Below are 12,762 nucleotides of genomic sequence, written 5' to 3' on the forward strand. Positions count from 1 at the left end.
CTGCATGTGGCTGCACGACTCTGAAGGGGTATTTATGGACTAGTATTCGACTTATGGTGTAGAATCAGATTTATGGACTTGATCTGTACTAGGCTGGGATGTTAGCTGGAAATATAATTACGTCTTGATATAAAGCTCTCTCTTACACTTAAAAAAATGACAGCATTGGAAATCCTAAGACAGTCTGTCTTACAAGGTTGCTCTCAGTTGGAATCAACTCAAAAGCAATGAGTTTGTATTAGCTTTCTATGTAGCTTTAAATTATTCAGTGAATAAAACAAATACTCGAGTGGTCTGGTATCAAGATCCTCTATAATCTAGTTTACATCTAAACTCTTAAATGTATATATCACAAATTCATTAAAGAATTTCTGAACAGATTGATTTATAATCATCAGTGTATTATGTGCCAAATGCTGTGCTTCCGATTTCATATCCATAAAACTGAAATAAATTCATTTTTGTCAAGTCGATTCAGACTCACAGCGACCCTGTAGCATTACTCCATAGGTTTCAAAGGCTGTAAATATTGACAGAAGGAGTTGATGGGTTAGTTAGCAACCAAGACTTAAACACTGAGCCACCAGGACTCCCTTTATTTATGTAATCTCTTCTAATATTTAGAAAAACTTTTGGTAGTTTGAGAAAATTTATACAACTTCTTTGACTCTATTCTCACTGAGAGATGGAGTTTATGCCTCATCCATTGATCATGAGTCACCCTAAGCTTGAAATTAATAAAGTAATACTGACACATGGCTGCATTAGAAATGGTAATACCTTCCTAACAAGAGAGAAAAATATAGTGACAAATGCAATTCTCCATAACTATTTTATAATGCAAGGAACAAATGATGTAAATCTCTTTATACTTGTGTCTTTGGAAAATGAAATCAATAGCTAAGAAGACCAACTACCATGTGAATACCATGTGATCCCCATGCTTCAAAGACGCTCAAGTGATGGAGAGAGGCCACATGTAAACCCCTCGGCTGCCAGCCCCAGGTGAAGTCCTAATGGCATCACCCATTAGACAGTGGATGAGGGGGCCGCTGGACAGCTCGGGCCCTCCAGCTATAGATTATCTTGATATCCCAACACTGACACTTCCCAGCTAAGGCCCCAGACATCATGTAGCAGAGATAAATTGCTCCGTTCCAAAAACGATCTGAGTCCCTCACACAAAGAACCTGTGTGTGCCATAAAAAGTATATTATATTGTCAAGTGGTTTGCTCTACAGCAGAATCAGCCAAAGCAAATTTGTATCCATGGAGCATTGCTGTAACAAGGGCTTTTAATTAAAACATGGCCGTAGCTTCAGACATAAGAAGACTATGAGTGGAAACTGTTGATGAGGGCTTTGAGGCTAATACGATAAATGTGGGTAGAAACATAATAAAAGACAAACTTTTTGTGTGGTCACAGAAAGTTTAGCTCTACAGTTGTCTGCAGTATGCGAAAGGAGAAGAAACCCATTCCACTCTTCTTTTCTAGCCAAGGAGCTTCCAGAAAGAGTACTGACAGTGCTACCTGGCTGATCGTCAGCAGCTCTGGTAGTGTAGCGGTGACCCACTGGGGTGCTAATCACAAGGTGAGCAGTCAAAACCACTAAGCACTCTGCAGGAGACACGTGGAGCTTTCTGCTCTTCTGAAGCGTTACGGTCTCAGAAGCTCACGGGGCCAGTTCCACCCTGTCCGCAGCTGCTATGGGTCTTCATCACCTCGATAGCAAAGAGCCTGTCTGGACCTGGCTTATCACTCACTAGCCATGAAACACACACACACACACACACACACACACACACACACGTTAAGAACAATCTCTACAGTTTTCAAGTAAAATGTAGCTAAACCATAAACGAGCAGGACTTTCTAGGTTTTAAATTAAAATTGTGTTTCCTTCCCAGACTACAGAGGGCTTAAGATCCTTAAAGTAAAAGCAGCCTCCGAAAAAAAATATTCAAATCAAAGGGTTAGAAAACATGATCTAGTTGGGTGAGCGGGGAGAGAAGCATTAAAGAACTAGAAGAAAGTTGTAGGTTTCATCGGTGCTGTACTGCACCCTGGCGGGCTCATCTCTTCCTTGTGAGCCTTTAATGCTTCCTCCCCTCCACTATCATGACTTCAATTCTACCTTACAAATCTGACTAGAACAGAACATATACACTGCTACAGATAAGAGCCCATAACACAGGGAATCCAGGGCAGGTAAACCCCTCAGAACCAATAATGAGACTAGAGATACCAGTTGAATACGGGGTGTGTAGGGGAGAAAAGGGAATTGATCACAAGAATCAACATACAATCCCATCCCAGGAGGACAACCAACAGAAAAGTGGGTGAAGGGAGACAGAGGACTATGTAATATATGAAAATAATAAACTATAATTTATCAAGGGTTCATGAGGGAGGGAGGGCGGGAAAAAATGAGGAGTTGATATCAAAGGCTCAAGTAGAAAGAAAATGCTTTGAAAATGATGATGGCAACATATGTACAAATGTGCTTGACACAATGGATGGATGGATGGATTGTGATAAGAGCTGTAAGAGCCCCAATGAAAGTACTTAATAATTTTTTTTAAGTTGGCAAATTCACATTTTCCTCTTCAAAAGCAAGACTCTTTTGTAATAGATACTGCATTGAATTTAATTCCCAAACAAACAAATAAAAAAGAAAAGCTTGATCTAAAGATAATGCTAGAGTATGACTTTATTAAGACCCTAACGGGCCTTTTCAACGTGACAACAGGCTGTTGGAGTCTTTCGATTAAGCCTCTTCCAAGCCTTGTCTTTTAAATAATAGGATAGGTAAGAATTATAAGGGTCTTGTTCTACAGACCCCGAAGGTAAAGAAAGGCTCATCTCAAAGAGATTTGTGCATGTAATTTTGTCTAATCGAGTGGATACCAGTTGATACATAAAAAACCCACCATTTTTAAAAGAATTACAACTGCTTGAATTCCCAGCAATAGAAACGAAACAATAAAACAGAAGCCTTGCTTCCCAACCCTGCACTGAAACAAACTGAGAAGGTTATTCAACACCAACCACAACCTACTGGTTGTTGTCTGCATAAGTTTTCCTGAGTTTACTGACAAATCATCAAATGGTAAACAACTTTTTTGGAGAATCAACTGAATGTTTTACAATGATCAAAGTTTTAGTACCTGAATTATATACTCATATTCTTTCATGATGTGTAAGTCAATCATAAACCTATGCTCTATCTTTCAAAATGCCACAGTTTGGATTAATAGAAAAGTGGCAGTCTCTCCTGCCGACATTTATACGTCCTGCTCACAGCTCATCTTTTGCGGATAAGTAACAGTTTGATTCATTCCAACATACAACACAGTGGAATTTTAATAAAAGAAGAAAACATCTAAAGGGGAAATTATGGTCCAAATGTAAATTAAATTGCAATCAATCACATGAGGCTTATTAATTAATTCAAGAAACTCTCCTCAACAGAGGAGACCATGAGCTCTCTATTACCCCTTGTTACAAGTTCAGCTTAATTAGCAATGTGTGCCTTGAGCACTGCTCTCAGGCATTTGGATCGAATCAACAACAGCATCCAGAAAGATCAGGCAAGAAACTTAAAGAGCAGTAAGTTTATATAAATAGTGGTGGAGTGATTATGAAAAAAATAGTGAGACTGGTTATACAACTGAAGAATAAAGCCGATGTCAATGAATTGAGCAAACTGCCTTTTAAATGTAGAGAAAGGAAGATTTAGAATGAAATATAAAGGCCCCAGCAAGGAAGGTCACGTATCAGGGAGAACAACTCTCAAGGAGTCGAAAAGAGCCATAATAAAGGAATTGGCGGCAGGGGCTCAACTGAATTGGAGAACTGCCATCGGCCAGTGACGTCTGTATCCTCCTATTTTCTCCGTATTTTCATGAAAATGGCTGCTGTAATCACCGTATGCCTGTTTTATTACTGCACACTGGATGTGCAGGGGGAAACAACTTGTCTTCTGACTTGATGGTCTTCAGAGTAGAGGAAGTACACATAAGAGACAAACCCCGAGTGGCAGCTGGGCAGGGTAAGATCCTGGACCTCAAGCTTGAGCTTGAGTTGTAATAGGAGGAGGCCTATTGGTGGTTCGCTCTCTCTGAAGGGTCAGCGGAAATTCGTACAGGGGTGGATAAAATTCTTTAGGACCAGAGAGCAAATAATATACATTTAAAACACTTCCATAAGCTGTTGACCCTTTTCCTATCAAGAGGTGAGGTACACTTTCTCTTCTAATGAATCAGGGCCATCCTTAATGACCCACTTATAATTAGGAGATATTATGTATGTGATACTGAGCAACCCGTAAGGATGCCGGGAAAGGCCACAGTCTCCACCTAGTTCTTTCAGAACACCCCCCTTCGGAGCCCTGAAGTACCATGTAAGAACACAGGCCTGAAGTACCATGTAAGAACTCCCCTACAGAGCCCTGAAGTACCGTGTAAGAAAACCAGCCATTCGGAGATCACCACGTGAGTTAGAAGGCCAGGCCACACTGCGTTCCAAAGAGAGTACCCACAATGAGCAGCAGGTGAGTTCCACGAGCGTGCCAGCACCAATCCCACAGACACAACAAAAGAACCTACACGGAGTCACCTCTCATCATAGAGTGCAGGCTAGCCTGCCTCTTTCCTGTCCAAAATTCCTGATCCATTAAAGGAGAGCTTCAGTATAGCAAAGTGGTTTCTATCTGCCACTAAGCTTTGGGATGGTTTGTTTTATCACAATAGTAACCAGGAAAACAATGTAAATGAAGAATTTGTATTTCTAGTTTTAAAAATGTGAATTAAAGAGAGGTTAAGTAATTAACCCATGTTACACAGAGAAACGAAATCTAAATTCTCAGATCTATTTATAACAAGAATACTATACTTTCTCCCACAGACCTCCCCATTTCTATGACTTTTCTTTATAATATTATTTAAGTGAATACCAAATCATGTTTCTTTTATAAAGTAGATCTCTAGACTCTAACTCACAGAAATTTCTCCCTCTTCTAAACTCTCTTGGACTCATTATGTACAAGAAACTTATTCTCTACAGGTTACACTTGACAGTTAGTGAATGCTACTGTCATTAATTCACAATTAGTGAACTTGTTGATTTTCTTATTCATATTCCTCTTTTTCCTGGTCCTTATTATTGGCCTCCCTGGTGAATTATGGCCCAAGCAAGGGTTGAAAATCCAAATAGCCACTTGATTGAAAAAGGTGAAGTAGACTAGGTACAAAGATGCAGAAGTGGTCTAGATTAAGTTACACATGGAAGCAAATGTCACTTGTAAATGGGTCAATCACAAACTTAAGAAGTATAAAAGCTTCCTGACAATGTGATTTTGTTCACTTTATTTCTAGACCCTAGAGCCTATGAAACTGCCTGACTCTCACAGAGGACATTCAATAAATAACTGTTGAAGTAATAAATGAAGACAAATACTGCCAAGCTAGAATGTAAGCCCAGTGGTACAAGATTTTCCAATTTTCCAAAAGGCCAGAAATAAATACTTTTCTATGTAATCCCTCAATTTCTAAACTTTTACAGCTAATCAGAAAAATAACATTAAGCTGTTTGGGGGTTAGGTAAACAAATCGTGTCTGCAGGCTTGAAGTCTATCTGAAGGCTGCATGTCCGATCTCTGTACCAGTGGGACCTTGGACTGCTTTTTATCTTTCCGATTACTCAGGGCAGTGCCTGGTGGGGGGGGGGGGAGGGAGGGAGTAGGTAGCTTAATAAGCAGGTACTGAGGATATGGCTGATGTCTCAAACGTGCCACCTTGAGGCGCTGCTGTCATTCAGCTGGGGTTTACAAAGACACTACTCAACTTCATCGCTCTCATCCCAAAGGAAGGAGTTTCATCTTCGGCTCTGTAATGGCCACCTGGATTTCACATGACTATCCCCCACTCAAGATTCTGAAGCTAAACTTTCACTCCTTCCAGCTGGTAAGGGTTGATAAATGTCATTCCTATCTGTTTCCAGTAATAAAAAAAGAAAGGCAGGAGAAAGAAAACAGATTGAATTTTCAAAGGGTGACAGAAGAAGCGAGACTGGTTTTGAAATCAGATTTCCACAGTATTAAATAAGAACTCCCTATGGCAATTTTGTTTTCCGTTTTACTGATCTTGGCATTTTTAGATTATACAAACTAAAAGTTTTTTCCAATTGACCTTTGATACTCTCTGATAGTGTGCTATTTTATTTTTCTACATAAAAATTATGAAGTCAAATTTTCAAATGTTTACTAATTACTTAGATTCTTAACTCATAAAAAGTCACATCTAAATAATTAGTGTGTCTGATTTTAAACCTTTAGCAACAAGTACAGATGAGTGGGACTGAGAACAATTTTAAGATACTTTATAGCAGTGGTTCTCAACCTGTGGGGGTCAAAGGAACCTTTCACAGGGGTCGCCCAATTCATAACGGTAGCAAACTATGATTATGAAGTAGCAACGAAAATATTGTTATGGTTGGGGGGTCACCACCAGATGAGGAACTGTCGGAAGGTGAGAACCACCGCTGCAAGGGAGCATGCCCGAAGAAAGCACCTCCGGTACCTGCCCCACGTGCTAAGTGACTCAAATCAAATCAAACACCAAATTTTGAAGACAGAGAGAAAACGAGGTGTCTTGGATTTCCTTTCACGAAATGATCTAACCTGTATAGCCTTGAAATGGCCATAAGAACATCAAAAAGCATCTAAAGATTTCTATAAAATGATTATAGATGCAAAAGAAGAACATGTTCCTCTATATCCAAAATAAAATCCCTGATGGTCCACTGCTTAAACTGCTCTGCTGCAAAGCGAGACGTCAGTGGTTCGAACCCACCAACTGCCCCGTGGAAATAAAAGACGTGGCAGTCTGCTTCTGTGAAGAGTTCAGCTTTGGAAACCTCTCGGGCGGTTCTGTTCTGTCCCATAGGGTCACTGCGAGCCAAAACCTACTCGATGGCAGTGGGCTGGGAGTAGGTATGGCCAGTATCCACTGCACTTAGAACAGTAACTACGGTCACATAGACTAGGCCACTATACTTTGATAATGGCATTAATTTCCTTTGCAACCATATTTATTTTAAACCAGGTTTCCCAGAGCTTGCCCCTGTGTCCTTTTGGAGAGTGGGGTTTTTAAATGTTATTTACACTGCATTTAGGTGATAAAATTATTACTAACAAAAGTCCAACTTTGACTGAGTTCCTGCTATTAGTCTAAGTAGCCATAGTAACAGCAACAACAACAAGAGTTAATATCTGGAACGCTGGTATGATTTTTTATAATAATTTACTACATTTTCATTGTCTTATCAACTCTAGCATAAACATCCAATACATGATCAAATTAACATGGCCTTAAAGAAAAAGGAACAGAACTCTTAGGAACACAGAATCCTGTAGTTCCGGGTGGGGGGGGGGGCAAGAGGAGAGTTTAGCTGCATGGGCACTAGGTTAAACTTTCAACTGAGCCCTTTACATCTGTAGGGAGAACTGAAGGAGTGCATTGAAATGCAAATATGTACCAGGGGTATAAGAAATCAGTTATGGGTCAAGCAGAAACATCTGGTCTTTTTAGGAGTCCTGTTAATTTGAAAGCACTGACCAAAACAAACTCAGTTCCACCAAATATATTTTGGCATGGCTCAAAAACCAGCATTAGTTGGAGGTATTTATTTTACCGCAGCAAGATTTATCAGTAGTGATGTGCAATTTACAGTATTGATATTTTGATATAATAAGCTTTTTTCTCAGCATATGAAGATATACCTTCTATGCCTTTCCCCATATTTGATGATAGTGGGGTTTTTAATGGTTAATCTATATTCTTTATAATATATGGGAAAATGATGGAAAGGGGTTTAAATTATCCATACCTAATGTTACGATTTATCAAGTGACTAATTTATGGGAGACCTTAACTATCATGCAACTATTGAGGCATTTCGGTATTTTATTTATATAACGTGACCTCATAAAACAGAACTTTGGTGAAGTTCCCGTCTCTGAGAGACTAGCAGTTTCTCTTGAGAGTTTCCAGGCACCATAAGCTCAGGTCTAGGGATCAGAAAACCAGAGTTCAAACTCAGCTCTTCACTGACAAGCCTGGGGATCCCAAGTGCGCTGGACTGCTGAGCCTTCGTTTTTGCCGTTGTGAGAATCACTGGGGATCTCCCATCAGTCATTTCCAGGACACCTTTAATCAAGTTGTTTGCATTTTTAAGTTTGTTATGTTTCTACTACTTTGTTATTTTTTAACTCTCACCTGTTCTAGTCATTTAAGTAATCATTTGCTTTAAATGCAATGAGTCAGGGGAAGAGCAAGAATCTTATTCTTTCATTAAAATATACCTAAGAACCTCGTACTACCAGACACTTATTTATGGTAGATTATATTCCCCGCACGTGGTCGAGTGTTGTTTAACACATTTACTCATAGGCACCTAGGAGCCCTGGTGGCATGGTACTCACTCATTGGTCTGCTAAACACTAGGTCAACGGTTCGAATCAGTGCTCTGAGGAGACAGACAGACAGGGCTTTCTACTCTGGTACACAGTTACAGTCTCATGAACTCATGAACTCACAGGAGCAGTTCTACTCCGTCTACTCTGTCCTGCAGGGTCTCTGTGAGTCAGACTTGAGTCTCTGGAAGTGAATGAGTCATGGGCACCTGATGCAATACTGTGAGAGTATGGTATCATTATGGATTTATTATTGTTATTATTCCCAAGTCAGGGGATATATATGGGCTCTACCAAGCCTTGCTGCCTGAACTCAAATCCCTGCTTTGTCGGTTCATCATGTAATCACAGTCAAGATACCTGACTTCCCGATGCTCCCCTTTTCCCATCTGTCAAACTCGGGATATCAGCTCCTATCCTACAGGGCTGCTGTGGGGTTGATATAACTTAGATAGAGGTCATCAGGTTCAGAAATATTGGCTTAGCTAAATTAAACAACTTCACCAAACCATAAAGTTTTGGAGGAACTGGTGCAATTCGCACCTGTTCTGTTGGATTCTTAAGCACAAACTCTAAACAAGTAAAGGAAAGTTTTTTAAGGCACTAATAAGTAGAATACTGACCAATCTAAAAGGCATCAAAGGCACTCGGCTTTGAAGACTAACTAGCCGTGTTTTCTCCCCCTTCACCACTAGAGACATCTCCAGGGGCAATAACTCTAGGAAAAGCCACTGGAATGACCATGCCTTGATCCTCAAACTGCAGCTCCCGGCGGCGGGGCACTCTTGGCAGCGTGTACCATGCCAACCACCCCTCCAGCCTCTCCGGCCTTGAGCTGTACTAGGCAGGGCTGTGAACTTGACGTTCTACTTTTAGAAAACTTTACGCAGCCAAAGCCCATCTTCTGCCAAGCGTTTGCCAGGGGACGAAGAGTCAGACAGGGTGGACCTGGTAAGAGGAATTTGCCAATACCTTAACGGAGAGGCTCTGCTATGTTGGCCTTAAGCGCTCAGTCATTTTCTTTAGAGGATAACTTGTTAGCCTTTTACTGTCAATCTGGCATCGCTCAAATTACACATTCCCCTTAGAAAAGCAGCAGCACTGGGAGTGGGAATCTATTCTAAGGCCCAGCAAGCTTACCCCAGGAGAAGGTCCCAACTATGCAAGGGGGGCGGAATTCCCTGTTTGGCACTGAGTGAGTGAGTGAGTTTGCGGAGCAGACGGGCTTTGGGGACGGGCTTTGGGCTTTGGGGAGTAGAGGGTTTGGGCTGGTGACTTTACGCCGCCACCCCTTGCTTCCCAGAGGGAATGGGACCGAGTCTGGGGGGTGGGTGGCAGGCAGCCCAGAGGGTCCTGAGGGTCCCGCGCCGCGGGGCCCCGCCCCTCCCTACCTTCTCTCCCCGTGGAGCACGTAGGAGCTGCGGAAGAAGCCCAGGAGCTCGTTTTCAATGAGGGCATTGTAGATGATCTTCAGGTTGTAATTCCTCTGGGCGTCCAAGGTCCGGTTCAGCACCACCACCAAGACCTGGGTCTGTGGGTAGAGGAAAAAGCCGGCCACGGGCACGGCCCCAGCCACGCGGTCCTCGGCCACCTGCACCTTCTCCACAGCCACCCGGGAGGCGTGCAGCACGACGTAGCGGGTGGCGTTCCGGCACGCTATCTCCACGTTCACCTCGCCGGCGAAGGTGAAGTTCTCCATGAAGGCGGTGAGCATCAGCTTGTAGTGCAGCGGCTTGAGGTGGCCCGACAAGCGCAACTGGGTCCAGGGGCGCCGCGGCTCGCGCTCCTCCTCCGATGGTGGCCGGGCGGACGGGGTCGCCGGCGTCGCCTGGCCGGCCGCTTCGGACGGCGCCGAGCCCTCGCCCGCGGGGTGGTTGCGCGGGGCGGCTCCCGGGAGGCTGGCGTTGCGGTCACGCGCGGGGGAGCCCGCGGGGCCGCCGTCGGCGCCGGGCGCGCCGCACTCGTCAAACCGCAAGCTGAGCAGCACTGCGAGCATGGTGACGGCGAGCAGCGCCACGAGGGACACTGCGAAGGCCAGCACGAGCCGTTTGTGCACCGTGATGTGGCGCTCCGTGGTGCGGGGTCGCACGCCCACCGAGTCCGCCCACGGGTCCGAGGGCCCCCTGCCGCCCGGCCGGGGCGCGGCGGCGGCGGCCTCCCCCATGGTGGCCTGCGAGGGTGAGCGGCTCTCCGCGGCCCCCTCCTCTGCCCTCTTCTTCTTCCTCCTCTTCTTTTTCTTCTTCTTCTTTTCCTTCTCCTCCTCCTGCTCCCCCCGCTCGCCGTCCAGGGCCATCACGCCGCCTCCTCCCCCGCCCTCCCCAGCACCCCCCGCGGGCGGGCGCCCCGAGCCCCCTCCGGCGCGGGCATCCGGCAGCGCACGCGGGCCCGCGGCGCGACGCCGCCTGGCAGCCGGGAGCCTCCGGCCCGCGCTCTCGCAGGACGGGCGCCGGCCCGGGGCGCGGGCCGCCCGGACTGCCCCCGGGAGCCCCGCCTCCCCCCCCCCGCCCCCCCGGGCCGGGCCGCCCGGGGCGGGCTCGCGGACGCGCCCAACTTGGAAGGCGCCGCCGCCGGCCACCGGCGCGCTACTTCCTGGGCGGGGTCCGGGCGCCCCCTGCGCGCCCGCCGCTCCCGCCGGGCCCTCCCCTGCGCCGCGCTCTCCGCGGGAGCCCGTCCGCCGGCCCCGGGCTGCGCGCCACTGCGAGGCGGACGCCGAGCCAGGGTCCCGCGGGGGGAAGTTAGGGCTCCCGCTTTCGCCCCCCACTCCGGTGTCGCCGGGGCGTTCAGTGCTCCTCCGGGTGGGCTGCGCTGGCGGCGGCGGCGGCGGCCCCGGGGCGCCCCAGACCAGCACCCCGCAGAAGGGCCCGAGAGGATGGCCAGGAGGGACCGACTGGAGCGCCGCCGCCGGAGGAAGTCCGGGAGCTTCGGAGCCCTTCCGGGAATCTGCCCTGGAGACTCCTTCTTCGCCACCCTGGACACTTTAAGCCGCGGTGGCGGCCAATGTCTCCAGCTTGCCAACCGGACAGCCAACCGCCCTCCCTGGTTTGGATGTGGCTCTGCCCTCCGCAGATGGCAAGTAAGCGCTGAGCGCCCGGCCGGGCCACCCCCTGCAGGTAGCTGGAGCTTCGGGCTGGCTTGGTATCCCCGTGGGGAGAGCTGGAGTGAGTGAGTGAGTGAGTGAGTGAGTGAGTGAGTGAGTGAGTGAGTGAGTGAGTGAGTGAGTACACAGGCTCGGGTCTATATTGCCAAAGCTACTCTAGCTGCCTTCAGGGACTGAACACCTATTACCCCCCCCCCCCCGAACATCCCCCCCTCCCCTAGAAAGGCAAAGGAGGGGAGAGCGCTCGGCGGCAGGGAAGGCAGGAGAGGGGAGCGGCTGAAAGGCAGAGGCAGGCACGGGAGATTAGAGAGCTTTTCCCCGCTCTGTCACAGCAGACACCCACGGCCACAGAGGGGGTTGCTGAGCCGCCTGCAAGAACTACATTGTAAATCTTCAGCGAAACAAGCCCCGCAGCCACTCCTCTCCCGGAATCTCGAGCCCCACCGCGCTGTCCAAGGATCTGTATTGCCTTCGGAGGTGAACCCCCTGGAGGAAAAGAAGATCCTGTTGGGGAGATTTGGCCTGTCTCAGATTTCACATCAGGCTCACCAGAGGATTTGGAGAGCTGTATGTAAATTGAGATAAATTCTCCATAGACTGTCGACATATATTATACAGTATGATGTGTGCAGGTGTGCAGTACTAAATTGTGGTTAGCAAGGAAGCATTGGAGTCCTCTGGCTGTACAAGCTAGAGAGAGAATTTCCCTCCCGTATCTTTAGAGTTGAGAAATGATAAAAACATAATACCTAAACATAACATCCAGGACCATATACTTGAGACAGAACAACAGGGTTCAGAGCCCCAATACTTCAGACTTGCTGGAGGAGTAAACAAAGCAATGCTATAATTGGTCGGCATTTTTTCCCCGCTTCACCCAGTCAAGATGACTCTTGTGCAGTTTTTCGGTGTTATCTTGAAGATTGTTACAAAAATGTGTTTGGAAATAAACTTTGTTAAGAATGGTTATAATAGGCCAATATTTATCAAGGCACGGAGCGGCTTTGGCTGGCTGTGGACACATGTCTGCACGGGGAAGTTCTGAACGGTGGTGCAGAGTTTCTATGAGTGTGCATGGGCTGTGTAGGAATAGCTCGAATTGGAAGAATATTCAGAGGACAGCCCCAATAAAATTAACATCCAGGAGGCAGGGGACTGGTGTTTAATAAAGCGAAGTGTTACTGGCTTTAG

At 46.4% G+C, this 12,762-nt stretch overlaps 1 protein-coding gene across 1 annotated transcript in view; it reads right to left on the reverse strand.

The window, feature by feature from the left end:
* LOC142428528 (thyrotropin-releasing hormone-degrading ectoenzyme-like) overlaps positions 1-10,776 on the reverse strand; it is a 156,594-nt gene extending 145,818 nt beyond the window's left edge. The window contains exon 1 of the mRNA XM_075533386.1: positions 9,866-10,776. Coding sequence (XP_075389501.1) covers positions 9,866-10,767 — 902 coding nt within the window. The 5' untranslated portion in view covers positions 10,768-10,776. The remainder of the gene's footprint in view (positions 1-9,865) is intronic.
* Positions 10,777-12,762: the final 1,986 nt, after the last annotated feature.

The sequence above is a fragment of the Tenrec ecaudatus genome, chromosome 16 (assembly GCF_050624435.1).
Source record: "Tenrec ecaudatus isolate mTenEca1 chromosome 16, mTenEca1.hap1, whole genome shotgun sequence".
Taxonomy (NCBI): Eukaryota; Metazoa; Chordata; class Mammalia; order Afrosoricida; family Tenrecidae; genus Tenrec; species Tenrec ecaudatus.